At 51.3% G+C, this 27,726-nt stretch overlaps 1 protein-coding gene, 1 long non-coding RNA gene and 1 pseudogene across 5 annotated transcripts in view; 1 reads left to right on the forward strand and 2 right to left on the reverse strand.

Annotated features, from left to right (window-relative positions):
* Positions 1 to 287: 287 nt before the first annotated feature.
* Positions 288 to 4,160, reverse strand: LOC142431486 (uncharacterized). The gene is made up of 3 exons (XR_012780833.1): positions 3,635 to 4,160; positions 1,745 to 1,894; positions 288 to 1,297 (listed from the first exon to the last, which is right to left on the reverse strand). It is a non-coding gene; the product is annotated as an uncharacterized LOC142431486 (long non-coding RNA).
* A 518-nt stretch (positions 4,161 to 4,678) lies between these two features.
* ILF3 (interleukin enhancer binding factor 3) overlaps positions 4,679 to 27,726 on the forward strand; it is a 28,416-nt gene continuing 5,368 nt past the window's right edge. The window contains exons 1-15 of one of the 4 annotated variants that reach the window (XM_075546992.1): positions 4,679 to 4,839; positions 18,571 to 18,668; positions 19,584 to 19,813; positions 19,904 to 20,081; positions 21,873 to 22,020; positions 23,541 to 23,632; positions 23,996 to 24,091; positions 24,559 to 24,670; positions 25,109 to 25,206; positions 25,776 to 25,887; positions 25,972 to 26,082; positions 26,290 to 26,489; positions 26,822 to 26,986; positions 27,218 to 27,355; positions 27,439 to 27,615. In XM_075546992.1, coding sequence (XP_075403107.1) covers positions 18,666 to 18,668; positions 19,584 to 19,813; positions 19,904 to 20,081; positions 21,873 to 22,020; positions 23,541 to 23,632; positions 23,996 to 24,091; positions 24,559 to 24,670; positions 25,109 to 25,206; positions 25,776 to 25,887; positions 25,972 to 26,082; positions 26,290 to 26,489; positions 26,822 to 26,986; positions 27,218 to 27,355; positions 27,439 to 27,615 — 1,860 coding nt within the window. In that variant the 5' untranslated portion in view covers positions 4,679 to 4,839; positions 18,571 to 18,665. The remainder of the gene's footprint in view (positions 4,840 to 18,570; positions 18,669 to 19,583; positions 19,814 to 19,903; positions 20,082 to 21,872; positions 22,021 to 23,540; positions 23,633 to 23,995; positions 24,092 to 24,558; positions 24,671 to 25,108; positions 25,207 to 25,775; positions 25,888 to 25,971; positions 26,083 to 26,289; positions 26,490 to 26,821; positions 26,987 to 27,217; positions 27,356 to 27,438; positions 27,616 to 27,726) is intronic. The other 3 variants (XM_075547001.1, XM_075547008.1, XM_075547018.1) reach the window with 3 other exon arrangements.
* On the reverse strand, positions 13,662 to 14,715 carry LOC142442883 (large ribosomal subunit protein uL5-like; annotated as a pseudogene).

Raw genomic sequence — 27,726 nt, forward strand, 5'->3', positions numbered from 1 at the left:
TTGGTAGGGTGAGAACGCTTGGTCTCAGGCCTCAAGGAGGAATAGTTTATTGTCCCCAGTAGCAGGGAGTGAGGCCTGCCATATAGTCTGGCTGACTAACTGCCCTAGAGGCCTATCCTGTAGTCTGGTGACTAACTACCCTGGGGAGGATGTTTGTAAGCGTTTGACCTCTCCCCACAAAATACTTGGTAGAAAAATGAACTAGGGTAATCCGACAGTGCACCTAGGAGATGGTGGTCAGAACAGGCGGGTCCTTCTGAGGGGACATTTGAGCAGACCTGGGAGAAGTGAGGAGGGAGGGACTTCTGAATACCTAAGTATGTTGGTCTAGGTGGACCAGAGAAACAAATTCATAGACACTCATATGTGTGTAAAAGAGAACTTTATATCAAAGAGCAATTGTACATTAAGCAAACATCTCAGTGCCAAACCCATCTGTAGGGAACTGGACATCCCCTTACAGAAGGGTCGCAGGGAGGAGACAAGCCAGTTAGGGTGCAGTGTAGCAACGATGAAACATATAACTTTCCTCTAGTTCCCAAATTCTTCCCCCCCCACTATCATGATCCTACTTCTACCTTACAAATCTGGCTAGACCAGAGGATGTACACTGGTACAAATAGGAACTGGAAACACAGGGAATCCAGGACAGATGATCTCTTCAGACTAAGTGGTGAGAGTGGCGATACTGGGAGGGTGGAGGGAAGGTGGGGTAGAAAGGGGAAACCGATTACAGGGATCTACATATAACCCCCTCCCTGTGGGTTGGACAACAGAAAAGTGGGTGAAGGGGGACAGGGAGACGTCGGACAGTGTAAGACATGACAAAATAATTTATAAATTATCAAGGGTTCATGGGGTAGTGGGGAGGGGAAAAAGGAGGAGCTGATATCAAGGACTCAAGTAGAAAGCAAATGTTTTGAGAATGATGATGGCAACAGATGTACAAATGTGCTTGACACAATGGATGGATGTATGGATTATGATAAGAGTTGTATAAGCCCCCAATAAAATGAATTAAAAAAAATCCCAGCCAAGTGCAGATCAAGTCCCTAAGTCTGATATTATCCCATATGTCAATACTAGTCCATAAATTCCTCTTCAAACTCAAGCAGCCATGTAATGACGCTGAAGGCAGGAAGATCACAGGCCAGTGAATGGAAAGTCTTGTGGATCCACTGGTGGTGGAAGCTTCTCAGTGGTGACATGGGTCTCCACGTGGCTCTTCCAGCTCCAGGGTGCTGGCTCTATCAGCATTGCTCCATGTGGCTTGTCAACAGGAATGTCTCCTGGGGAGCTGGAGCAGAGATTGTATGTGGCCTCCAGTGAGATATTTGTCTCCTTTGTGCTTCCAAATGAGGTCATCTAGCTGTGACCTGATTGACAGGCTAGACTCCACCCCTCTACAAGTTTACAGGAGATTCTGTAACTGCCCCACTAAGGGAAGAGTGGTCCAGGAAGAGGAACAGCCAGTGCAGAGGCCTGAGGTGGGAGAGTGCTCCAATCAGTGAATGTGAGATGCTAAGGGACACATCAGGCTGTGGATGCTGGGAAGCCCCTGTCCTCCCTGTCCAGCAGCCCCAGGAGAAAGACTGTTTTTCTCAGTAGATCAGACAAGTTCCGGGCCTGCCTGTCCCTCAACCAATTGGGCGAAATGTCTCTGAACCTACCTTTGGGCCAGAGGAGTGAGGTTCTGAGTGTCCAGACCTGGGGCAGGGCCAGTTGGAAGGGAGGTGGGGCTCACCTAGGAGGCACTGAAGAATACGTGCTCTCCAGCTGATGCCGACTCATAGCCATCTGGTACGAGGCAGTGTGGGCAAAGGTGGTTCTCTCACACAGGGCTTCAACTGGAACCATGAGGGACTTCGAAGGGATGACCTTGACCCTTAAGTTGCTGAGTGGAAGAGGGACATGGGGAGACAAGGTGATAAAGCCCTGTCAGTGAAGGCAAGACAGGTTGAACACGCATGGGGTTGTCAGCTGTGGGGAAAGGTGAGAGCTGGAGAGATGTGAGGGACAGATGGCATCTTGGCTGTCTGTCTGGTATGGTGACCAAGGACATAAGGACAAGCAGTATGATAACAGAGCTTTCCAGATGGTTCAGTTGAAAAGTAGGCAGCAGCCCTCGGTGGAGTGGAACAGGGGTCTACACAGACTGCACTTTTCATGGAGTTCTGGTTCCCTGTGTGGTAGTTAAATAATCTGGTGTCAATTTGAAAGGCTTACAAGTGAAGGGGTGGAGTCTGGCCTGTCAATCAAGATATAACCGCGAGACCTGTGTGGGCATGGCCTTCTCCAGAGAATCCTGAGAACTCCTGTATTTTCCTCCTTGGAGGTGGGAGAGATCTCTCTCTGCTCACTCCCTGTGAGACATCCCTGACAAGCCACATGGACCTACCCTGATGCAGCCCTGGACGCTGGAGAAGCCCTGTGGAGACCCCTACCAGCGCTGAGATGCTTACGACGCCACTGGACCCAAAGACTTTCTACCAACTGGCCTGTGATTGTTCTGCATTAGGCGTCATTGCATGTGTTCTGTGAATCTGAAAAGGGCTTTATAGATCGGTGTATTGGACATATGGACTAATATCAGACTATGGGCTTGGACTACGCTGGAATACTTTCTTAATGTACAATTACCCTTTATATAAAACTCTCATACACATGCGTGTCTATGAATTCGTTTCTCTAGGCTACCTGGACTCACATACCGACCCTTTGACTCCAGTCCAGCCATTCTTCTCGTTAAAGAACCAGGGTCAACAGGGCCATCGTCCAGGTGGGAAAGAGTGGGGGATCATTGCCACTCCTCCAGCTCTGTCAGGCACTCAAGCAACCCTGGGCTGAAGAACTGTGGGTATCAGTCCTGAGCTCCTCCACACAGGCTTCAAGACCCCACAAGCCTCCAGGGGTGTGTGACCCCATTGATAGGCACTGCCTGAGGAATGCGATCCCCCTCCCCCCAACTGCCCAAAGCAGGTTCAGAAATGTGACCTTGGTGCCTTTTTGGAAACCTCTGAGTCCCAAAGTTAAAAACTACCAGTGTTCTGCCACTTGGTAGCGCTGTGAGCTTAGGCAAGTCACTGCTTTTGAGCCTCAAGCGTCCAACAGGAACAAAGCAGTGATCTCATGGGCTGAGGCTTCAAATGAGACAGCGATTTTGGTTCCAAGTGATCACCACAGTGACCTGGAACCATCGACCTGGACTTTTTTCAATTGGGTCTGAACCTCTTCCCTACTATTTTTACCAAATCTTTCTGGAACCTCAGGTTTTGTATAGGCAATTAAAAAAAAAAGCAAGACACAGACTATTATTTATGAAAAACACCCAACATTACACATGGGGATGGGGATCGCTGTAGAAATATAAAGTAACTTTACACCGTGTCCAGGAGACACAGGCGTCCTGGCTTGTCCTTTTAGTAATTTATGCCAGGTGAAATTACCTATTCGGAATCCTGAATAAAACTTGATAAAGCAGCTCTAAGTGCTACATGCATCTTTGCCACCCATATCTTTACATATTTCACGGTCTTAATTATTTTTGGGGTATCTATGTCGCATAAAGAATTGTGCCTGGTGCTTCCAACAAAACTAACAATTCGGTTAGGGAACAGACTTGTTTGCACATCACCTGTATTTTGCTGCACGATCTCTTAGTTTTTGCAAGCAAGAGAGTTACCAAAGCCCGAAGTCTTGATCGACTTCTCTCCTTTTGAAAACCTTTCCAATAACTGCTTGCACTTCCTGCTCGGAAGCCCCTGAAGAAGCCGAATGGTCTGTCAAGCGACCTAGCGACCCCCACCAAGTGTGGGGCCGCTGACACTAGCTCAGCGCGGGCTCCGTTTAAGAAGCACAGCCTAAGAGCGGGGAGAATCGGAGTTGCAAAGAGAAGGCGCGTCCCACAGGGCCAGCTTCTTCCGCTGCTGCCCGCCCCCCAAGACCAGGTCTTAGTTTCTGCCCCCCGGGGGTTTCGGGGCGTGAAGGCTGGCCCGGGGCTCCCCAGGGCAAGTTTGCGGCCTCCGAGCCCTGAGGCGCTCACTCACGACGCCGGCCCCCGGTCTGAGCCACTGGTAACAAGGGCCTCGGCGCGGCCGCTCGTCGCACGCACACCGGGGACCCTCAGCCGCTTGGGGGAGAGGGGGAGAGCGGGGAGTAAGGCCCGCAGAGCCGTGCCCGGTGGAAGCCCGACTTCCCTGACAGATCCCGCTGCTACGAGCGCTCGCGCGCCAGCCTCGCAAAGCCACTTCCGCCAACGTACTCGGAGCGACGGGCGTAAAGATGGCGGCTGCGCAGGCGCGCACGCTCGCAATCGCAGGCCGGCCACGCCCCCTCACGGTATCCTGGCGTCACGTGGTAAGAGCCGCCGGTGGGGGAAAAAACTGGCATTGAATAAAAGAGAGGCCACCTTGTCTGTCACCTGACGCAGGGCTACCAATACAACGAGCAGAAGGCGTGAAAGACTGCGTCACGTGGCCAGGGAGGCCTGGGACTTCGCCACTGTCACATGATCAGGCCAATAACGTCGAAAGGGAAAACGAACTGGCGCCACGTGACCACGCCCATCTCTTGGCTCCTCCCTCCTTCCCGGAGCCTGCGTCAAGCGGCAACCCGACGAAGGGGCGGGGCTCCGGCCTGTCACGTGCTCCCGCACCTCCCCGGCGCGCGCGCGCGCCCGCTCGCTCGCCCCCGGCCGCGGCTCCTCCTACTCCCTCTTCTCGCCATTGCAGTTGGTCTTGAGCAGCCCGGCGCGCACCGCGTGGCTTTTAGAGGGAGAACCCGGGGGCTGTGGCAGGAGGGCAGCGGCGGCTGCGGTCGGGGGAAGAGGACGCCGAGGAGGTGAGCGGCTATGTGGCGGCGCCTGGGCCCACTCCCGCCTCCACCCCTCCCCCCTCCCGCCTTCCATCTCAGCGCGGGCCCGGCTTGGGGGTCGCGGTGACAAGACTAGGTGCGGCCCGCGCCCCCCGCCTCAGTCCAGGCTTCTTGGACGCCTCGCCCCGGCGCCTGGCCCTTTCCTCCCTCGCCTGCCTCGCTCCCGCGCTTGGCCGTTACTCTCCCCCATTGTGCCGAGGAAACAAAATGGCGGCGGCGAGGCCCCGGTGCGCGCGCATCCATCCTCCCCATCTCACGGCCCCTCGGCCGGCGGCGGCGCCTCGCGTGGGGAGTGCGCGCGCACCGGTCCCGGGCCGCCGCCTTCCCGCGGGCCTGGCTTTGTCTGTTGCTGCGCGCACGCGCGCACGTGCCGGGAGCACACACCCCCTCGGCCCGTGAGCATCCCGGCCCGCGCGCTGGAGACGCCCCCTCCCCCTTCGCCCTCCCCTCTTTGTCCCCCTTCCCGCCGCGGGTTCCTGGAGGGTCCCAGCTTCCCGTGGGCGAGCCATGCCGCCTCCTTTGTCCTCTCTGCGTGGGGCAGCGCACCTCGACCCTGGAAACCCATCCGCACGCGAACACCCCGTAGACCTTTTGTGGCTTCTGGGGGCGGCGCGGGGGGATGTTTTCCAAATCTGGCCGCTCTGAGTTGAGCCTCCAGATTCAGGAGCGTTGAAGCCAGGGGATCACCGCGACTAGGGCTTTCTCCTCAGTGCTGAGCGTGTGTTTGTCCCAAACACGGGCGCTCTGGTGGCATATTTGGGATACACAATAACCTGCAACAAGTCTTCCAAGAGACAACACAAACCTTAGAGCTTGGAAGCCTCCGCCTACTTCTGGGTTTACAAGTAGAGGTTGAGATGCTTGAGGTCGCTGTTGCAGTTGGCTGTGGTATGATAGGAGGTGTACAATGATGCGTATGTTCTGCCTCTGTTCAGTGTCTTAAGCTTGGGGAAAGGTAAGCCGTCTCTAAAATGGATAGAAAGTGCCTGGGATTCTGCGGAGGGGGCCTGAAGGGTCAAAAGGAAGCATTGGTTTTGGTGATCGACCTCTCCAGCCACTGCCCTAAGCCTGTTATTTCCAACGGCTTGTGAGTGTACCTTGATTTAAAAGCCGGTGGCAAGAGGATGCCACTGTATGATGCCAGCCGGAGTTAGGGTTGTAAGCTCTCCTTTGCCCAGGTAGCTTGGGAATGCCCAGGGGATTGTTCACAGTGCTGCCACTTGGCTTCCTGTGTGTGGTCCCGTGGGGTGCTGTTTTAGCTGCCAGCCTGGCTGTGAATGAAGTGTGGGAAACTTCATGCAGTGTTGGAAGAGGGAAAAGAAAGGCCGCTAGCACACTGGCTGGTGCTTCCGTCCCTGCCTTGAAGACCTATGGTCTTGGCCCCTGGTGCCTCCTGTATGTGTGGGCAGCCACTGTGAGAATTGGAGTCTGTTTAGACCCCGGTCTTGTGGGGGTGGGGCGCTATATTTTAGCTCTAGATGCTGGGCTGGCTTGTGTTGCCAGCATGGTGCTGCCAGCACAGGGCACTTACCACTTCAATCACTCTCCTGGAGCTTGAGTAAGTCAGGGGATCACCCTCTCCAGAAAAGAGGGGCATAATTGTGGGTAGTGGCGTTTGTTTTGTCAGATTGAACCCGCAGGATGAAATTCCTTCCCTCTCCTGCCCCAGAGATGCATTAGGAGGATCGTGCTTTTAAGAGTGAGGAGTCGTAGGACTTTAAGAAAGAATGCATAGGCCAGGGCAGCCATCGGTATTTTCATCTCGCAGATGTAAGGTGCACTGTTCCTCGCTCACGCGTAGGTCTCCAGGTGGACCGGGAAGCCTCTGCATTGAGGAGGCAGCATCTCACCTTTCACTTTTAGCAAGATGCAGAGTTTGGCAAAAGGAGCCCTGGTGTAGCGGTTGCATGTTGAGCTGCTCACTACAGGTAAGCAGTTCACAGCCATCAGCTGCTCTGGAAGTTTTGGGGACAGCTTCTCAGCTTCCTTCCCCTTTCTTCTGACTTCACCTGCCCTAGCCTCAGAGGCTGCAGTTAGACTTCTCGGACTCACCGCCCCACCTCATTTTGTCACCACGGTGACTGACGGTGGGCAGTTTTGAAAACTGGATAAATGTCATATTGTCATGGACCAGTATTGTGATGTTTTTCGCCGTGCTTTGATTGAACCTTTACTCCATTAGAATTGCGGGTATTTGGATTTTCTAGCTCTTTTTTTAAAATCATTTTATTGTGGGCTCATACAGCTCATCACAATCCATCCATCCATCCATTGTGTCAAGCACATTTGTACATCTGTTGCCGTCATCATTCTCAAACATTTGCTTTCCACTTGAGCCCTTGGGATCAGCTTCTCGTTTTTTCCTCTCCCTCATGAACCCTTGATAATTTATAAATTATTATTTTCTCATGTCTTACACTGACGTTTCTCTTCACCCACTTTTCTGTTGTCCTTCTCCCAGGGAGGAGGTTATGTGCAGATCCTTGTAATTGGTTCCCCCTTTCTACTCCACCTTCCCTCCACCCTCCTGGTATCACCATTCTTACCACTGGTCCTGAGGGGCTCATCTGTCCTGGAATCCCTGTGTTTCCAGTTCCTATCTGCACCAGTGTACATCCTCTGATCTAGCTGGATTTGTAAGGTAGAATTGGGATTGTGGTGGTGGTGGTGGTGGTGAGGAAGCATTTCAGAAATAGAGGAAAGTTGTATGTTTCCTCTTTCTAGGCTCTCTCTTGTTTCTACCTTGTGTTTACTTTTTGTGGGTGGGGATGTGGTGAAGATACATGCAACAAGCATCGCCTCAACAGCTTCTACATCAGCTCAGTGACATGGTTACATCCTCTATAAACCATGCCACCTTCCTTTCCACAGCTTTCCCCACATACTTTGCTGTCTAATCCAGACGCACTGCGCCCTTAAACTTCTCCACCTTTGAGTTGCTCTTGTCAAGTTGCTCACTTGTAGATAATTCTGTAAAAGAATATGATGCTTAATGCAGACATTTCTGTCCTAACTCAGTGGAACAACTGTTTGCTCTTTGCTTCAAAGATGAATTTAGGGTAGAATTTTGGTTCAAGGTTAAAGAGTTCTTCGAGGTCATAGTTTGAAGTAGGTGTTGTTGAGACTTAAGTGCTTCTAGAAAGTGGGATTCCATGAAATTCTCTTTTATGCTTTCCCCCTGTTAATCTGGATTTTGCTACAGAATCATTGATTTAAATGTCTACTTTTAGTAGCTGGGCACCATCTATTTTGTTCTGGTCTCAGGCACTCTGACACTTCATCCAGGATGGAGCTCAGTCAAATGCAAAGATTTCCTGATACACCAGCAATGTTTGCTTTGAAACAGTTCCATTCTAAAGGTTCCAGAAGAACTTAAAAACCAGAAAACCAGACCTGTTCCTGTCAAGCCTATTTTCCAACTTTGGTGAACCTGTAGGACAGAGGGGAAGGTGCCCTATTACAAGTGTCAAGGCTTTACCAATCCGTTTTTTCCTGCCATTCCTGCGCCTCCATTCTGTGGTGCTCCCAGTGAGTCGGAGAGCAGTGGAACAGTGGGTGGCCACTTGCAGTGGGCTCTGTATTTTGTAAGGCACCTCTGGGTGGACTTGAACTGCTAACCTTTTGGGTCAGCAGCTGAGCACTTAGCAATGCACACCATTGTCACCTCAGAGTGGGCTCTGTGTTTTGGAGGAGGCGGTGGTTCCTGGACTGTGTGGGATACCTTGGTTCCATTCTTGGCCAGGGTCTGCGTGGGCAGCCTCCACCCACCCAGCTGAACCAGGAAAGAAATGCCTGCTGATCTTCTGTGAAAGCCCTGTCAGTCACAGTGGTCAGACACGGGACTGGCCACCTTGAATGGGCTGGCTTGATCGTGACATGTTTCAGGTGGGATTTCTTCGCAGATTCCCTGGGGGAGAGATTTGATTTCTGTTTCTAATGGAAGGGTTGGCATCAGAGGCAGGTAATGGCTTGCCTGGAGCTTGCACAAGTGAGTGTGTGAAGGGGCTTTGTGTCCCAATTCGGGGGGCTGGCAGACTGGCCTCAGTTTCTTACCTCTGAGCTGAGGGGTTCTGGTGCGGGTAGGCAGGTGTTGTTGAACTTGGTTAGTGTCAGCAGTTTTTTACATGAATGGTCTTTTATTTTTTGTGATCTGTTAAGTTTCGGTGAGATTTTATCTATGCGTCCATCGAAATTCAAGTAGGAATATTTGCCATTTTCAGATGTCTTGTGAAGGTGATGTCCAGGGAAATTTATTCACTCTTTTTGGATGATGTGTACACTTAATGAAATAAGAAGTTGGAATATAACCACCAGGGTTATTTGGTCACAAAGTTGAATACTTTGTATCAGAATGTGTAACTGCTCCAAATTGTTCAGTGAGTAGTAGGAAGTGGTTCTGTTGGTAGTTTAAGGTTCATGTTTTCATTGTGAGGTTCCAATCAGGCATCCTGCTGATCATTTTCATTCGGGTTGTGGTTCTGGTGTAAGGATAAAGTCTTATTTGGGGATGAGTCTTTCAGACCACTTGCATTTCTGTGCTTGTGTTTTAACTACTTTCTCTCACATCAGTGTGTGCTTCTGAATGAAATATTGCAAGATGGGCTTGCTTCTTGCTGTATAATAATCCTTTGTATTTATAATTTTTTTAAGTGTCAGCAGTATGGAGATAATGCTCATAGCACTTAATAAAAACTTGTCAAGTGTGTAAATGAGCAGATTCCTTGCAGGAGGGATGAGATGATGGTTGGCTGGCCAGTCAGTTTTGTACACCTGGGAGATAGCCAGTCAAGGGACTGACTCACCGAAGCAAGAACTGATAGTGGAGAGAAGGGGAATTGAATTGACTTGGGTGAAGTTGCACAAACAACTCCCTGCTTCAGCTTAGAAAACTAAGCAGGCATCTTTTGTCCTGGGACCTGAAGGACTGGGTGGTGCCTGGGTGCCATTAACTGGGCATTTTGATCAAAGATGCTATAGACATTGGTTCCCCAGCCCCCTCTCGCCCCGAATTAAAAATGCTTGTGCTGTAGCCCATAATCCAGGATAAATTGTAGGTTTCTGCTTTTGCAGCCTTTCCCTGTTGTCCCAGTGTGCCCCTTGGGAGGGGGCACACAGCATCACCCACACTGCTATAGAAACATCCTGATCAAAAGGGGAAGATGTAGAACAATTTCAAATTCTTATGGACTTCAGACTTCTTAGAGCCTGAATGTTGCATGAATTCTAGAAATATTAAGTCAGAAGTATTTTCTAAACTAATAAAAACAAACAATAGTTTTGCTTAAAGAGTGTCATCCTTGACTGTTCTTTAGTTTTTTAAGCATTTTTATTGGGGTATAATCCATATACAATAAAATAGTGAAAGCATATCAAGGAGAGTTGTATAATCAGTACCACAATCAGTTTGAGAACATTTTCTCTCTTTTTGTATCCCATTTCTCCCCAACATTTCTTGTCATGCGCCCAAGAAACTATTACAGTTAGTGTCTCTAGATTTACCCAACCTGGAACATTATGTCCTTTTAATCAGGATTGTGTCTGAGGTTGAAGTGACAACAGCGACCCAGGTTCGCGCCTCTTGGGGTGAACTGAAGTCAGGAGGAGCAGCTGGAAGAAGGAGGCTGAGAATGGGGAGCTGGGTCATTAAGTGGCGCATGGAGAGACTGTTGAATTAGCATGGTTTGCTATGCATGTTTTTTAAGAGCTACTACACGGGCAACTACTGTAGGACCCAGCAATTTCTGCATTGGACGTTTACCCCAACAACCATTCCACAGTTGCCTCGGGCTGGCAAGGTGGTAATAGCCTCCAGGGACTCTAACTAGGGAAGCAGCGGGCGGTATGTCCATTTGTGGGATTCTCTTCCACGGCCATCGAGAAGAATCTGGCTCAAGATTACCATGTAGGACAGGTGTAGAAAGCTTCATCTTCCACTCCTGGCTCAGGGAGTATCCAAGTTTGTAAATCTTCAGGAAAGAAAATGGGTGTCTCTTTCACTGCTATTGAGTCCATACTGTGTAGACCAGAGCAGAACTGCCCCTGAGGGGTTCTGAGACTTAACTCCTGACAGGAGTAGAAAGGCTCATTTTCCTCTGGAGGAGGCTCATAGTTTTGAACTGCCAACCCTGCACTTAACGGGCCAACGCATAACTCACTAAGCCACCAGGGCTCAGCCCTCTTGAAATGACAAGGTTCTTCAGAGATGGTCAGCGGCTGAGTGGTCACAGGCATTGGGGGGGAGGTTGAGAGGTGGGCGTAAAAGGGCAGCAGGTCCTCAGCTGATGGAGTTTCTCTGTGCTTTGACTGCATCACTGTTGCTGTCTGGTTGTGACACTGCAGTGTAATTTGTTTGCGACCCTGGCATTGTGGGAACTCTAGAGAGGGAGGATGAGGGATGAGTGGGGACAGTCTGTTGACATAACCCTAGGTTACCACAAACTTGCTATTGAAAGTAGCTGTGCTCTCCCCCCAGCCCCCCAGTTATGTAGATGTGTGCTGTGCTTTTGGGGGGCTGTCCCCACAGGTAAAGGGAACATAGAGAGGATCTGCTTGTATTAGGTTTGCATATGACTTTAGGCTCTTCTCAAAATACAAGTTTAATTTTAATAAAGTACTTTTACCCATCAACAAAATTCATTTCTCTATGTTAATATTTCATACCTTTGGGATAGGGTTTTGGGAGAAGTAAACACAAAATTTAATTGTATGTTAAGTTATAAAAGAACCCCCAGGCCAACTGGATAAGTCAGAAGGGTGGGAAAGTTTCAGGAGCTTGCTTTTATCTCCCCTGTCCCTGCTGTTCCCTGAAGAGAGCTGAGCCATCAGCTTTGGTACTGTAACTGTTCCCCAGGTTCATCTGTTGTCTGTCATTAGACCACCTGACCCAGTCCATTTCAACTCAGCTACCTGGGCACAACAGAAAGAGCGAAACCCTGCCCTCTGTGGTTGGCACTGGCTCCTTTGAGAGCCTTTGTGGTGACTTCTTCAATACACTACAACTGAAGTGTCACAATTCATAAAGCATCGCTCCATTGTCCCCTTCAGGCTGGACCACCTGCAGTAGGCGGTGAGGGTGCTTGTGGAGTCTGCTCTGGCTCAGCTCTGAATGGTTAGGGAATTTGCTCTGATCTCCACAGCTAGCTGTCCAGTACAACCCAGGTTTCCTGCTGCCCTGGACCAGAGGGTGTGCCAAATTTCCAGACACGTTTTGGAAGCAGCTTGGTTTTTGGCAACTGTCAGATAAAATATTTCATTATGTGACTCCTTCACACTACCTCCATCCATTCACGAAAAGAAAGACAGTCTTTCTTACTAGAGACTTGAAGGGACTTTGTGAAAACGTTGTTACTGTTGGCAGCAGAACTGGGAACCATGGTGTTGGGTTTTAATGGCTACAAATGACACTGTGCTGCCCCCCTGCCCTGAGTTTAGATCGGCGGCATATGACTATGTCAGTTCTTGCCAGTTGGGTGCTTGGAAGCCAGCGGTGCTTCCCTTCAATGTGGTGGTGTATTTCACAGATGCGCTCCTGCCCTGTAGCATGCGTCCACTTCAGGATCCTGTCTGAGTCATGAAGAGAGCTGTCCAACTGCACACCCTGGATCATCAGGCCAGCCTCCCCATGGGTGTGACCCCTGTCCTCCCAGGAGGGCAACCGAGCCTGTCCCAGGATCACCACTAGACCAGCCCATTTGTTCTTTGGCTGAACCAGGTGTGCTAGCTGGTTGTCTTTGGGAGCAAATCCCATGAGCCTCATAACTAGTGAGGGGTTTGGAAGATGGTCATGACACCCTAGTGTTTGTGAGGGGGCTGGTTTCCGGAACCCCAAAAGCCAAAGAACCAAGTCCCTGTGGGTTAGAGCATCCGTTCAATTCCATCTGAGCTTCCCTTCTTGCGCCATAGGCAAGTAGGCATCAAGCTGTGGGTGTGGTGTGTAAATGGGTGTCGGGGGTGTCTTGCCAGCATGCTCCTCACTCAAAATGCTCTTAAGAAGGAGGTTTCTGCTTATCCCGAAGACCCCATGATCAGTTACTGTATTGGATTTCATGGCATTGAAGACCCAGCAATGTTAACTTCAAGAGGAGCTGGCCTGGATGACTGGCCTGGGACTCAGAGACCATTGAAACCATTTTTATTGCTTTGGGAAGGAGCAGTATCTCCAGATTTTATTTATTTAAAAAAAAATCATTGTATTAGGGGCTCTTACAGCTCTTAGAACCTTCCATACACCAGTTGTATCCAGCGTATTTGTACATGTTACCATGCTCATTTCTAAACATATACTTTTTGATCTCTTGGTGTCAGCTCTTCCTTTCTCCCTCCCCACCATTGTGACCCCTTGATAAATTAATTATTTTCATATCTTAGACCAACCGCTGTCTTCCTTCATTCACGTTTCTGTATTCATTCCCCCCCCCCCCCCCCCCCGTGGGTGGGTGGGACTTCAGCTTTTAGATGTTGCTTTTAACAGTGAGTTGTCTTGTTTTGTCTCCTGAATTGAGGGGCATTGCTCCCAGCTAGTCCAATGGAGGTGGGCTCTGGGGTGAGTAGACTACAGGCCAACAGTGTGTTGGTGCAAATCAGCTTGAGCCCCGAGAAACCCCTTCTTGAGGCCCCCATGGAAATCCACATGTGGAGGGAGGGGTTGTGTTCGTGTGTGTGTGTGTGTGTGTGTGTGTGTTTAGGCCTTTAACATTTTCAATATACACAGCTCCGATGGCAGATTAGGTTTTTTAAAACAAGCATTGCTATGTGCTCTTAGATTTTTAGAAAAAAATTTTTTTCACTGTCATTTTTTTATTGTCTTTTGGAAGCAGGAATTTATTTACCAGGAAGGATGCTCCCATCATACTTCTGCTGGAACCAGCGCATGGCCTCCTCTTTGCCGATTCTGTGTTTGGCCCCGATGCAGCCTGTTCTGCGCTTCTTGTCGGCAATGCTGAAGCCTGGTCTCCCCAGCACCACGTAGAAGTCCAGGCCGTAGATACCGATGCTGGGGTCATATTTGATTCCCCAGGTCGATGTGTTCCTGGATCCCAAACCCAAAGTTTCCAGTATCGGAGAAGTTATTTTCCGTAACTCGTACTCCCGCACCTTCAGGCCTTTCTCCAAGAGGACTGTGCAGTGGACGGCAATTTTTTCATTTCTCCTAATGCCAACGGATCTGACGGTGTATCTGGCTTTGGAGAAGATAGGGGTCTGGCCGGTGAGCTGCTCCAGCACCTTGGCGGCCCGCGTCAGCCTGTCGCCACTCTCCCCCACACAGTTGTTGAGGCAGACCCTGCGGGGTTCTCCTCACCTTGATCCGCCATGATGGAGACCAGGAAGAGAGAATGCAGTTTCCCGGATTTTTAGAAATTTAATGTGTTGGTTCAGACTCTATTTTTGCAACATCGTATCATACGTGTTTCAGACATTCAGAAGTGATGGTGATGCCCGTTTGGTGAACAACGGTGTGCTCACCCCATATTCTTCCATTGACATGTGACTTACATTCGTTTTCATTCGTTTCATATACCTGTCCATTCCCCAGTCTACTTTTTAAAAAATGCATTTTTCCCCTTTATTATTAATAAATCTTTTTATTGGGGCTCATACAACTCTTATCACAATCCATACATACATCAATTGAGCAAAGCACCCTTATACATTCGTTGCCTTCGTCATTCTCGAAATTCGCCTTCCACTTGGGTTCCTGGAATCAGCTCGGTTTCCCTTTTTCCCCTCCCCCCAAAAATGCTTTTTTTTTTTTTTTTTTAAGAACAATGTTGGGATAGTCGAGAACCCAAGGGTTCCTGCATCCCTCCTGGCCTCTGCACAGCTTCACCTGTTACCGTTCTCCATGATCGTAGCAAGGAGTCGTGGTGGCGCTGTGGGATAAGCCCTGAGCTGCTAACTGCAAGGATGGTGGTTCAGCCCCCCACCCCTTATCAGGCTGTCTGCGGGGGGGGGGGGTGTCCTGACTACACGACATGACCTCTGAGTGGGAGTCAAGTGATGGCGGTGGGTGATGAGTACTCCGTCCCAGTGGGATTGGATTTTTGTTGGAACATTGATTGTAATTGCTAAATCCCTATGAATAGGTTTTTTTTAAAAAGATAGTTTTCTTGGGGGCACTTAAAAGTTCTTACAACAGTCTATACATAAATTGTATCAAGCACATTTGTACATATGTTGCCATCATTATTTTCTAAACATTTACTTTCTATTTGAGCCTTTGGATCAGCTCCTTTTTCCCTCCCTACTACTGATATATTTTTATGAACTAAGATTCATTGTTTTTGTTTGTTTGCTCTTTCATTGTTGGTGTAAATAAGGCTACTGTGAACTATGGATTTTGGCACTGTGTCTGATCATAGAGAACGCTTGTGTCCCGTCTCTCCCCTCCCCCTTCCCATGCTCCAGTTACTCTTCTCCCCTTCTGGAAATCACTGGCAATTTTCTCACTTATTTTCTTTTTCCAGGTTGTCTTTGTTGAAATCCTACAATTAAATGTATGTGATTCTCTCTCCCCCTCCCTCCCCACTTGTCTTTCTGGGATTCATTTCCAAGTAGCAGAAAAGCTGCAGTCTCTTCCTTTTCATAGTGATGTCTGGTGTTAGCTGCCCTTCTGGGGATTCCAGCAGGGTGGTGTGTGCAGTGGAGAACAGCTCTTACAGGCTTGTCTTCTGCGGTGCCTCTGGGTGGCTTTGAATGGCCTGTAGTTTCAGGGCCCAGCATTTGCACCACCCAGGGACTCCTAAACGTTACCTAGAGTTTAATACTAGTTACTGTTCTTGCATTCTTTTGAAGGCCTGCCCAGATCGCGAGCATGAGTCCTGATCACTGTCCACTATCAAGATGCAGGCCAGGACCATCACCCTAGAAAGCTTCCGCATGCCCTGCCCAGGAGACCCCTGTCACCAGCCTTGCGAGGGGAACACTGGTAGCTGTTTATACCTCTCAGTGGGGATTTTTGCCTGTTCTAGAATATCTCCTCGGTGGAATCATTATTTTTGATACACTGTCCCCATGTTGAGGTATTGTCCCCCATACAGCCTGTGGAAACCCTCACCAGCCTGCCTGGGTGCCCTATAGATGAGCCTGCTTGGGTCCTGAGCGTGCCCTGGCTCTGGCATTGCAGTACCACCCAGACATGTTTCCTGTTTGGGGATTGAACCAGCTGCTTTAGTGGGTTTTAGATATTGTCCATCCCACAAAAGCCTCTATAAAAAAGCATAGCCATCTGGAGCCTTTAAGCCTTAGTCACTCAGCTCCTATAAAACATACCACATGAGTAATTATCAAGAGCAGTAATGAATTTTCTCATAGCTACACATGCAGACCCAAGTAGATAGCTTCTCCCCCCCCCCCTTTTTTTTTTTTTTTTTGGAGATAACTTTCTTCTTGGCCCTGAGTGTTTCCTGATTTGTAGGTGGGCCTCACATGGTGCCTACTGTTCCCATGTGTACCTGTGTGTCAGTCTGTATGACCTATTTCAGGCCTTTAATAGGTTAAAAGTGATTAGGTTTTGGACCCACCCTATGTTGTCAGCACAACAGAAGCAAACCCCTATTTCCAAGTAGGCCCACACCCACAGGTACAAGGACCAGGAGTTGGGGGCTGTAATTCTTGTGGTACTTGAAGGTCTTGCATTGGGTGGTTTTGGTGGAGGAGGTCTATGCAATGAGGGTTGGTGGTGTGGGAGAAAAAGGACAGGGCTTTTCTTGCTCAGGGTAACTGGATGGTCATGTCCCTGGAAGCAGGACTTATCTGCATTGTCCGTCTCCGTCCCCAGCAACTAGCTCGGGGTCTGACACACAAGTTACATGCTAAATGTTACATGCTACATGCGTGTTGAATAAATAAGTATAGCTTCAAGTATGGACCTTCCTTTATCAGATAGTTGCGATTCCACCATAGATAGGGGTCAAACTGGTGGCTGTGTAGCGCAGGACAGTAGCTATTGCTGCCACCTCACCAGTAACTCATAGCTATTTCCTGTGCCAGCGTGAAAACCGGCCAGATTGCTCCTAGAAGGAAGCTCCTGGCCTCTCTGGGTGCCAAATAGGATTTCCCTAGAGACAATTGTGGGCCTTCTCAACGAATTCCAGGACACCTATCACCCAGCTTCGTCGCCATCCTGTTTCATCTGCCCTTTCCCTCGAGTATTTTAGAGCAAATACCAAGTCATGTGCTTTTCAGCTGCAGAAACTTATGCCTCACTACTACTCACGGCTGTGGAGTCTGTTTCAGATAGCAGCCTCGTGTGGCACGGCCCTGGAGGCATGGTAGTGAGGTACAAGCTACCTGTTAATTGCAAGGTCCACAGTGTGAAAATAAACACTGCTATCGATGCGATGCGGACGCGCAGCTACCCTGCCGGTTTCCGGGACTAACTCTAGAACTGCCCTGTGAGTTTCTGAGACTATAAATCTTTATGGGGGTAGAAAGCCCCCTTTGTCTTCTGAGGAGCTGCTGCTGGTTTCCCACTGCTGACCATGCAGATCAAAGCCCACACCTTAACCACCAGGGCTCCTCATACAGAGTTAAAGCCTTGGGATCTCGCAGGGGCAGTTTCACCCTGCCCTATATACTTGCTCTGTGTTGGAATCATCTCATTTTCTGTGAGATACTTGTAGGATAACCAAAAGAGACGTGCTTTTAAAACCTGGCACAGTACTCTTTGCTCCTGCCTGACTAGATGAAAATTCTGAACACAAGCTGTACATCAGCTGCTCTGTCACTTGACCCGAAGACCTGCACTGTGTGTCAGGGGCTGGTGTTTCCTCTGTGCTTCTCCAGGTGGACTTGTTTAACTCTAACTCTTTCTCTCTCTCTCTCTCTCTCTCTCTCTCTCTCTCTCACACACACACACACACACACACCCTTACTTGTTGTAGAAGGATGCTCTAAGAAAACACTCGGGAGACTCTACATTCACAACCTAGAGCGCTATTTGGTGTCCTGAAGCATTGTGGAGACAGTGGTTTGAGCCAATCATGGCTGAGTTTGTCCTGGCAGCATTGGCCTGCCTCTCTGACTCCTCAGGCTGTGATAGAAGGGTTGGTGCTTCAATGGAGCTAGAAACTGGCTGTTATATAAGCTGCTGTTGATTTTACTACATGAACTCAGCATGGACCAGGCTCTCTGCCTTGTGGGAATTGAATAACTGATAATGGCCAGCTGGTAAGGTCAAGACTAGGACTGTCCTGAAGATGTGTGTCTTGCCCTGCCTGTCAGCTGTCTCAGTCTTTCTCAGGTCAACCTCCCAGCCCTTCCCATTGTTAGTGGACCAGAGTGTTCTTGCTCTCTGCACCCCTCACCCATCTGCTTACCCATCGCCTTCCAGAGCCACCTTCCTTCTCCAGATGGCAAGACTTTGAAGATGGCTCCCCAGGTGGTTTTCAGGACTTGCCAGTGTCTTTTTGTGCACGTAAACGGTCTCTTTCTCAAGAAACGAAGAAATGACATAAAAAGTCAGAACCACTCTTGTGGGAGCCACCCAAGGCCCAGAAGCTGGATGTGTTCATGGGGGGCTAGGGGAGTGTGCTGTGGGGGCTGATTGGGAGCCCTGGGTGGCTCCATGGAGAGACATCGCTCTTGTGGTACGGGCGCTGCTGTATGCTGCTGTTGATGGTGTGGAAGCTGTTGGAGACAGCTGCTAGATGGGCTCCATCTGGGGAGTATGTGACACTAAAAAGTTTTCTGCTTTTATAGATAGTTGAAGTGTTGATAACACCAAAGAAATCTGTTCCAGTTTGAAAAGATAAGCAAAATTCTGGTTTCCAGGCACTGCAGAAAAAGAAGCGAACATGGTAAGGGAAGTGCTATTTTAGTCACAGATGCTATTTCACTTAAGACAGAGATGCATTTCTAGTGTCTCCCCCCCAATGTTTCATTCTGTTACCATTATTTTTTTTTGTTCCTATGTCACAGTGGCTTTTGCCACCTCTTCTTTTTTTTATTTTTTATTAACAATTTATTGGGGCTCATACAATTCTTATCACAGTTCATATACATACATCAATTGTATAAAGCACATCTGTACAGTCTTTGCCCTAATCATTTTTTCTCCTCTTTTCTTTTTTTACATTTTATTAGGGACTCATACAACTCTTATCACCATCCATACATATACATACATCAATTGTATAAAGCACATCCATACATTCCCTGCCTCAATCATTCTCAAGGCATTTGCTCTCCACTTAAGCCCCTTGCATCAGGTCCTCTTTTTTTTCCCCTCCCTCCACCATCATTTTTCATCAGAAGCCCCTCCTGTAGGCTTTGGGGGCTCACACATGAGGGTATGGGTATCCTATATCCTTGGGTACAGAAGGGATGGCTTGGGGGAGCTGGTAGATAGGTGCCTGTTCCTAGGAGGGGAGAGGAGTGAGGGGGTGCCATTGGGTCCCCAGAACTAGCTGCCCGGTGTGCCCGTGCCTTCCTGGGCTTTGTTGCTACTATTTCTGCTCTCTGAGACTTGAGTTAAACCACATATAATAGGAAACCTGAGTCAGACTCCCCGCCTCACACCACCCCAAGGGAAGGGTTGTTAGCACACTTCAGATTTCTGGGCTTGGGGAGCCATGTGGGGCCTTGCTCTCCTATGAGATTCACAGGCTCAGGAGCCACATGGAGTCCTGTGCTCCTGTGAAGCTGGAGTGTCGCTTTGACATGGTGGGTCATTAGCCCCTCTCGGCCGTTTATAACTCCCTTTTCCGTGTTAGCGTCCAGTGCGGATTTTTGTGAATGATGACCGCCATGTGATGGCGAAGCATTCTTCAGTGTACCCAACCCAAGAGGAACTGGAAGCTGTTCAGAACATGGTTTCCCACACGGAGCGGGCTCTCAAAGCTGTGTCTGACTGGATAGATGAGCAGGAGAAAGGGAGCAGTGAAAACGCCGAGTCTGAGAACATGGATGCGCCCCCAGAGGACGAGAGCAAGGAAGGTGCTGGGTAAGCTGGGTGCTGTCTCTGAGTCTCGAATCTTCTTAAGGCCCCTCCTGGCCAGACTGACCTTCTGTGCTGTCTGCCTCTGTCCTTTAGCGAACAGAAGACAGAGCACATGACGAGGACCCTGCGGGGCGTGATGCGTGTTGGCCTCGTGGCAAAGGGCCTGTTACTCAAGGGGGACTTGGACCTGGAGCTGGTGCTGCTGTGTAAGGAGAAGCCCACCACTGCCCTCTTGGACAAGGTGGCAGACAACCTGGGCATCCAGCTTGCTGTGAGTCTTGATGTGGGGTGGGACGGAGTGGGGGGGGGACTTGTCACAGAGAAGGACATGGGGCAGCAGAAGAAATGAAGTGCCCATGGGGCCTGTACCAGGAGCCTCCTTCCAAACGCAACTTCCCTTTCATGGTGGGTGTCTGACTGGCCCAGCTTTCCCGGCGAGCTTTGGGAGCAGACACGTCCTCTCATTTGCTCTTCCTCTCTGAGTCCAAGCTGACCCTCAGCACCAACAACCCTCCAACTCATTTGTTACGATCCGAGCATATTGGATACTAAAAACTATCGGCTGCCAGTGCTCCCAAATGGATCAGTGCCCCCAAATTGGAACTGGGCTCCACGGGGCTCCAGCAGCTGAGTTGTCAAAGTCCTTGTACAGGTTCTTCTAACGAGGCACTTCTGGGGACTCAAGCCTGCCACTGACCAAACATTGACGCTGCCCGGTCCCCTGGGCAGGTGTGGTTTACACATCTCATTTATCCTCATTGCGACCTTCTGAGATGGTGAGGGGCTAGAAGGTGATGAAAATGAGCGGTTCGTTCCTCGGGGAATCAAACCACTGTCTGTGATCATTCACGCGCCCATGGAAAGTAGACGATTGTGAGGAGTCGTGAACTATGTAAGGGAAGGAGCCCTGGTAATGCGTGTGGCTGAGGGCCAGACTGTCCACCGAGGGGTTGGCTGTTCAAACCCACCAGCTGCTCTGCAGGAAAAAGAAAGGCAGTGGGCTTCTGTAAAGACCAGAGCCTTGAAAACCTTCTCTGTCCTGCTGGACTTCTGGCTCAGTACCGACTTGAATGGCAGTGGGTTTGGAGTCTTTGAGGTCAAGCCCTTCGATGTGGTTTCAGTGGTACAAACATTCTGAAGTTGCTCAACTTGAAAGTCTGGTGGTAAATGCTTTGTAAAGGAGTGACAACTTCATTGAGATAACCAATTCCTATCTATAGTAGCTGCCCTGGCGGCACATTTGCTCTTAGGGACTCCTGCAGGAGAGAGGCCTGAGCTGGCCCAAATGGGCCACCAGCCCAGAGGGTCAGTGGGCCTGACCCTGGGACACGCCAACTGAGATGACCAGGAAGAAGTGTCTTGTGTCGCTCCCCACTCCCTCCCCCCCCCCCAATACACACAGTGACATTTATTTGGCCTTCCATAATAGATGTTTGAGTACAAACTTGTGTAAAGAAAAAATTTCACAAACATTAAAATGCTGAAAACAAACTTTTAGATAGGCATTTTCAGTAAACAGTGTTTTTATTGGCTAAAAGCAAGAATAAGTTAGTGCAGCCGGTGTAGAGTGCCAGGGCATTGAATTCGGCCTCAGGTTGTGCTATCATCCCCACGGTTCTTACCCAAATGACTCCACTCCAGCAGATCCATTCTAATGTATCTGTCTACTGTGTTCACCCCTCAGTGTACTGCCCCGCCAGCTGCACACTTAGCACACCCCTTTGTTCTGGCAGCAGCCTGTTTCACACATCACAAAACTCGGGTGTCGCAAAAGGAGACAGTTTGTTGGTTAGGCAACGGGCAAGGGACCAAAGGAGGTTCAGGCCAACCCTCTCCTCCCAGAGCCCACTGCAGTGTAGTCTTCATCTCACTGGGAAGTACCCAGAAAGTGGCCCAGTTCCTACCAGGAAGAGGGCAGTTGTTAGAGTTGAGATAGCATGTCATCTGTCCCCCCACCCCTGGAGAAGTGGCTGGTCTGGCTAATGGTCCCTGGCAACCCAGGATTGGACGGCCGCTTGCCCTGCAAAGAGTGTGGTTTTGAAAGTTGCACTTTCCCTTTTAGGCTGTTACAGAAGACAAGTACGAAATCCTCCAATCTGCCGACGATGCTGCGATTGTGATAAAAAACACAAAAGAGCCTCCCTTGTCCCTGACCATCCATCTGACATCTCCTGTGGTCCGGGAAGAAATGGAGAAAGTGTTAGCTGGAGGTAGGGAGGCCCAGACGGGCTGGCAGGGCGCTGGCACCCTGGTGTTCCCCCGCTGGGCAAATGTGCTGCTCAGTTCTAGGTGCCAAAGAAGGCATCGGTGTGCACTCCTTGAGCGCCAGGTGTGCTCCGAGGTCCCATCCTCAGCCTTGGGCTCTGTGCCCATGGCTATTCTGAAAGCGAGTGGCACTTTTCCTAGGGGATCACACCACGTCGTTTGTGTCTCTCCAGCCTGGAATAGTCTTGTGATAAGTGTCACACGTGGTTTGCTGTTGAGCCACTCGTGGCCTTGGAACTGTGTGTCCCTGGTCTGTCTCTGGTCTGTAAACTGCTGAAGTAGCCAGGCGGTGCTACGGGGCCAGCTTCAGGGTGGAGTTGGAGCAGACCGCTAGTGGTGCTGTAGAACCGACCTCGGGCGGCTTCCACACATGCCTTCCTCTATGAGAAGCTTTGATTCAAGCCAGGCCTTGTAGCCCAAAGAACTGATGCGGACTTTTGGAGAACATTTTAAACTGTTTTGCCAGAGAGAATGCCAATTCTGGCACTGCCCTGGTGGCCTAGTGGTTATACTTGGGCTGCTATCCACAAGGTCAGCAGTAGGAGAGACTGTCCATTCCCGTAAAGAGTGGGTCTCAGAAACCTCCCGGGCAGCGAGCTCTACCCTGGCCCATAGGGTCACTGAGTGGCAGTTGACCTGATGGTGGTGAGTTTGTTACTATGTGAATTCAATCTGGGAGCCTCTGAGACTGCCAGTGCTTGCACAATCCAGCACCCACCTGGGCCCCTAGGCGCTGCCATCTCTGTGCATGGCTCTGCCTCACATTGCAGCAGCAGGCCTTCCCCAGACCCCTGGCACAGGCCCGCAGAGAAGGCCAGCGCAGTGGTTCGGTGGCATCATGAGCCCGACCTAGTCTAGTCCCTGTCACCTGTTCTGGCCACTGCTTCAGCTTGTGGCACCTGGTTGTGCCTCTCTAAGTTCTCGGCACTTATACATTGTAGGGACTCTGGACCTTTGACCAACAGGACTCTCTCTGTCAAGGGCTGGGGCTAGGGCAGTGGAGCCTGCGGGCAGATGTGCCCCCTATGCTGAGGGGCCATAGGGTATGGCTATGGGAGGGAACAGGGGGTTTCTATCTGCTCCCCTGACCCCACTGCCGTTTCCCCCCCCCCCCCCATCGGTCTTTTTTTACTATTGACATTTTCAGCCCGGCTGATTTTATTGGAAGAGGATGGGCTCCGCCTGTCCCCCACCTCCCTCCGAGACGATTCCTTATAGTCACTTGCTACTTTTGTTTTTGTTTCCCGATTTTCCTTTTCCTGGTTTTCAGAGGGGTCTCCCACTTTTCAGTCAGCCTCTCTGGAAAGTCGGATGTGTTTCCGGTGTTCTCCGTCCCTGGTCCTGGGGGGAGACGGACTCCTCCGCGGCCTAGCCTACCCTGCGGGAAACTGCCACCCCCCCTCCCTCCCTGACAGAACCCCCTTGGTCAAACTGTGCCTTGTCTTCTTATTCCATCCATGAATAGAAACGCTATCAGTCAACGACCCCCCGGACGTTCTGGACAGGCAGAAATGCCTTGCTGCCTTGGCGTCCCTCCGCCATGCCAAGTGGTTCCAGGTTTGCATTTTGTTCTTCTCTTTGTCTTTCAGTTGTACCTCAGCTAATGTTCACCTGTGCAAAGCATCGTCCTTAACGTCGGCGCCACCGTGGCTCCCTTAGCACCTGCGGCCCTGCAGCTGCTAACGGAGCCCGCAAGAGGCCACACATTTGACTTGTCCCCAGTGTGTAACCGCAGGCTGCTGCCACTGCTTTGTGTTCAGAGGAATCTGAATTCTTCTTGTATGGGGGTGAGGCAGCTCCTCACCCGCCCGGAATGGTCATGAACTTTGCCCTTGGCAAAGTAGCCATGCGAGATTTGTTGTTGGTGTCTGCCCTGCCATCTTGGAGGGTGTGTGACCAGCCTGTGCTTCCTTCCTCCAGGCCAGAGCCAATGGGCTGAAGTCTTGTGTCATTGTCATCCGGGTTTTGAGAGACCTGTGTACCCGTGTGCCCACCTGGGGTCCCCTCAGAGGATGGGTAAGGGCGTCCTCTCTCTAGACCTTTGCTGATGGGCTCATTTGCACCTGCAGAAACGCCTCCCCCCATCTCTTCCCTACCGTTTTCCGGGAACAGTTTTCTGGTAACTGGGCAGGATGGACCTTTTGGGGTGAACTGTCTGGCCAGGAGCACACCAGGCCTGAGCACTCAAGGAGGAGCTTGATGCTCACATTCGGAGCTCTGCAGCATCCGGCCCCCGGGCCAGCTCGGACCGTCCAGACTGTGTTCCTACAGTCCACAGCCAAGAATGTTTTTATTTTTATAATTCCTAACTGGTTAGCTTTGTGATATAAACTTTTATGTAATCCATTCCGTTTTGCCTCCTGGCACCCCGAACGTAAAGCATGTGGCCCGTGGCCCTGGACGGGGTGATGCGCAACTAGGGAAGGCTCTGCTCTTGACTGCCCCTCCCATGCAGATGGCTCACAGTCTCTTTTGCCTTGCAGCCCCTGGAGCTACTCTGTGAGAAGTCCATCGGCACTGCCAACCGGCCCATGGGGGCCGGCGAGGCCCTGCGGAGAGTGCTGGAGTGCCTGGCCTCTGGGATCGTCATGCCAGGTTGGGGGCTTCTCTTTGCAAGTTGCAGGGAATGGACAGGATTGAGGCCCTGCGGCCACTTCCTCACTGGTCCCCTGACTGGGTTAGGGCAGCAGAGCTCCGTGTGTATCCTCCCCTCCTTTAGGGCCGAAGCATGTGACTACCCTCTGGCACCATCCTATCCAGCCCTGTGCCGGGTCCGCAGCTGAGATTCTTTAGAGGGCGGAACCGGGGGCAGGGGTGACCCACTCCCACGTGAATTTCTTGCTCTGAGCCACATGTGAATTATTTCTCTCGAGGGCTGGACGCCGAGTGGGTCCCCCAGCTCGGCGTGTTTTCAGAGCTGGGTGTGGATGGGGCGCGAGGGGTACCGCACCTGACTGACTCCCTCAGCCGCACAAGTCTTCAGAGATGCTAAAGGATAATCCTCTGCATATCTTCCTTGTTTCCTGCCTTCAGATGGTTCTGGCATTTATGACCCTTGTGAAAAAGAAGCCACTGATGCTATTGGGCATCTAGACAGACAGCAACGGGAAGATATCACACAGAGTGCGCAGGTATAGTCATCGCCATTGCCACCGTGAGCCCTGACCCAGTCTTTAATCGCTGGCTTCCAGTTCCACTACTGGGTATCCTCAGGGTAGCCACTGGACGTGTAGGCTCAGGTCGGGACCGCAGGCAAGAGGGCGCGTGGCTGGTACAGGGCGCCCCAATCTGGGCTGCTTCTCCCCGGGCGCCAGGCGTGGTGGTCGCCTGCCCTCAGTCTGCTCGAGTGCGGTTTTCGGACACCGAGTTCAGCGAGGAGATGCATTTACAGTGTGGACTGCTCCGGGGGCCTTCCCCTGCAGGCCCGCCACGTGGCTCCGTGTGGCAGCCAGTCTCCAGGTTGGGGTCTCCTGTATTTCTCTCACGGGGGGTGGTCACAGGCTGGCCTTCCACCACAGCAAGGCTGGGCCCTAGCAGTCAGGCATCGCCCTGGCTGTTGGGGGACTCCTTGCTGTTGTAGGGGAGACCGCTAGCAAACCCCTTCACAGTGTCTGCCGCTTCTCAGAAGGCCTTAGTGAGCACACACCACCTGGTGGACAGCACAGGGCAGCCAAGTCAGTCTCCTCTTCCCCTTCTCCAGCATGCTCTGCGGCTTGCTGCTTTTGGCCAGCTCCACAAAGTTCTGGGCATGGACCCTCTGCCTTCTAAGATGCCTAAGAAGCCAAAGAATGAAAACCCAGTGGACTACACCGGTAAGCCCGGAGCTGCTCTCGGGGCCGCACCCGGCCGGCAGAAGTCCCGCTTCCTCAGCTGCTTGGCCTCTTCTATTCTTTCAGTTCAAATACCGCCCAGTACCACCTACGCCATAACGCCCATGAAGCGGCCAATGGAGGAAGATGGGGAGGAGAAATCCCCCAGCAAGAAGAAGAAGAAGATCCAGAAAAAAGGTACGCCGCCAGCCTGGGCCTTGGCTGTTGGCACGGAAGACCTTTAAGCACCACCGACCTGCAGTGGGTGCAGTGGGGGTTGGGCCTTCACTGGTGCCCATGGGGCACTAGAAACAACAGTGGTGGGGGACAAGCATGACCCAGAGTGCCCCAAAGCTGCTTTCCTGGGTGCCGTGCTCACCCCGACCCACCTTGGTGTCTCTGTAGAGGAGAAGGCAGAGCCTCCCCAAGCCATGAACGCGCTGATGCGGCTGAACCAGCTGAAACCCGGGCTGCAGTACAAACTGGTTTCCCAGACCGGGCCAGTCCACGCCCCTATTTTTACGATGTCTGTGGAAGTAGATGGGAATTCATTCGAGGCCTCGGGGCCATCCAAAAAGACTGCCAAGCTGCACGTGGCTGTTAAGGTAAGTGGCCTGGTGTCCTAGTGCTGCTTGATCTTCTGGGGCAGAACCTTCCCTTCCTGGAGCCCCCAGGGTAGGCAGGGTGAGTTTTAGGAAGGGTTCCCAAACACTGTCATGTTTTAGTGTTGGAGCGTTTGCCCCGGTGACACGTGATCGGTGGCCTATGTTGTGTAGGGGAAGAGCGTAGAGGTGGCCCACCTGGCTGGGCATCAGCAGGTCCTGAGAAAGGCCAACAGACCCTCTTGGCCCATTTGGGATACCCCGGCCTGGGAGAGCTGCATGGGAGGCGAGGCGAGGTGGTAATGAGACGCTGGGCCCTGTGGGTTCTTCCACAGGTGTTACAAGACATGGGTTTGCCGACGGGTGCTGAAGGCAGGGACTCCAGTAAGGGGGAAGACTCCGCTGAAGAGACGGAAGCGAAGCCAGTGGTGGCCCCTCCACCTGTGGTGGAAGCTGTCTCCACCGCCAGCTCCACCTTCCCCTCAGACTCCACCACTGAGGTGAGCGCGGCGTGGGTGCCAGGCCAGCTGACACAACTGGGGAAGCAGCCTGTGCAGGGCCTCCTAGTTTCCATCCTTAGTGGTCCTTGGAGCCCCCCCAGAGAGGACCATCCTGTGCTACACCACCCTCTGTGCCCCTGTGGTGGACCTTGTCAGGAGGGGGCAGGGGGAAGTGGTCCCGGGGCTGTCAGGCAGGGCTAAGTTGGCGGGTTCTTTCTGGTTTTCCCTGAGAACGTAAAACAGCAGGGGCCAATCCTGACCAAGCATGGCAAGAACCCGGTCATGGAGCTGAACGAGAAGCGGCGTGGGCTCAAGTACGAGCTCATTTCAGAGACTGGCGGCAGCCACGACAAACGCTTTGTCATGGAGGTGAGGGAGCAGCCTGGTCCTCAGGGGCAGGAGCTGGTCTCCAGGTGGCCGTCTTCTGTCCCTGACTTGGCTCTCCTTTCTAGGTGGAGGTGGATGGGCAGAAGTTCCAAGGCGCTGGGTCCAACAAAAAGGTCGCCAAGGCCTATGCTGCCCTGGCGGCCCTGGAAAAGCTCTTTCCTGATGCCCCTCTTGCCCTTGATGCGAACAAAAAGAAGAGAGTCCCTGTCCCCGTCCGCGGGGGCCCTAAATTTGCTGCTAAGGTGGGTGTCTTGGTATTCACCTTCTTGCGTATGTGGTGTGTGTGTGTGCTTAGTGTGCTTAGTGTGTGTGTGTGTCCCTGCTGATTTGAAGACCTGCTTAGTAACTTGTCG

The sequence above is a fragment of the Tenrec ecaudatus genome, chromosome 1 (assembly GCF_050624435.1).
Source record: "Tenrec ecaudatus isolate mTenEca1 chromosome 1, mTenEca1.hap1, whole genome shotgun sequence".
NCBI classification, from domain to species: domain Eukaryota; kingdom Metazoa; phylum Chordata; class Mammalia; order Afrosoricida; family Tenrecidae; genus Tenrec; species Tenrec ecaudatus.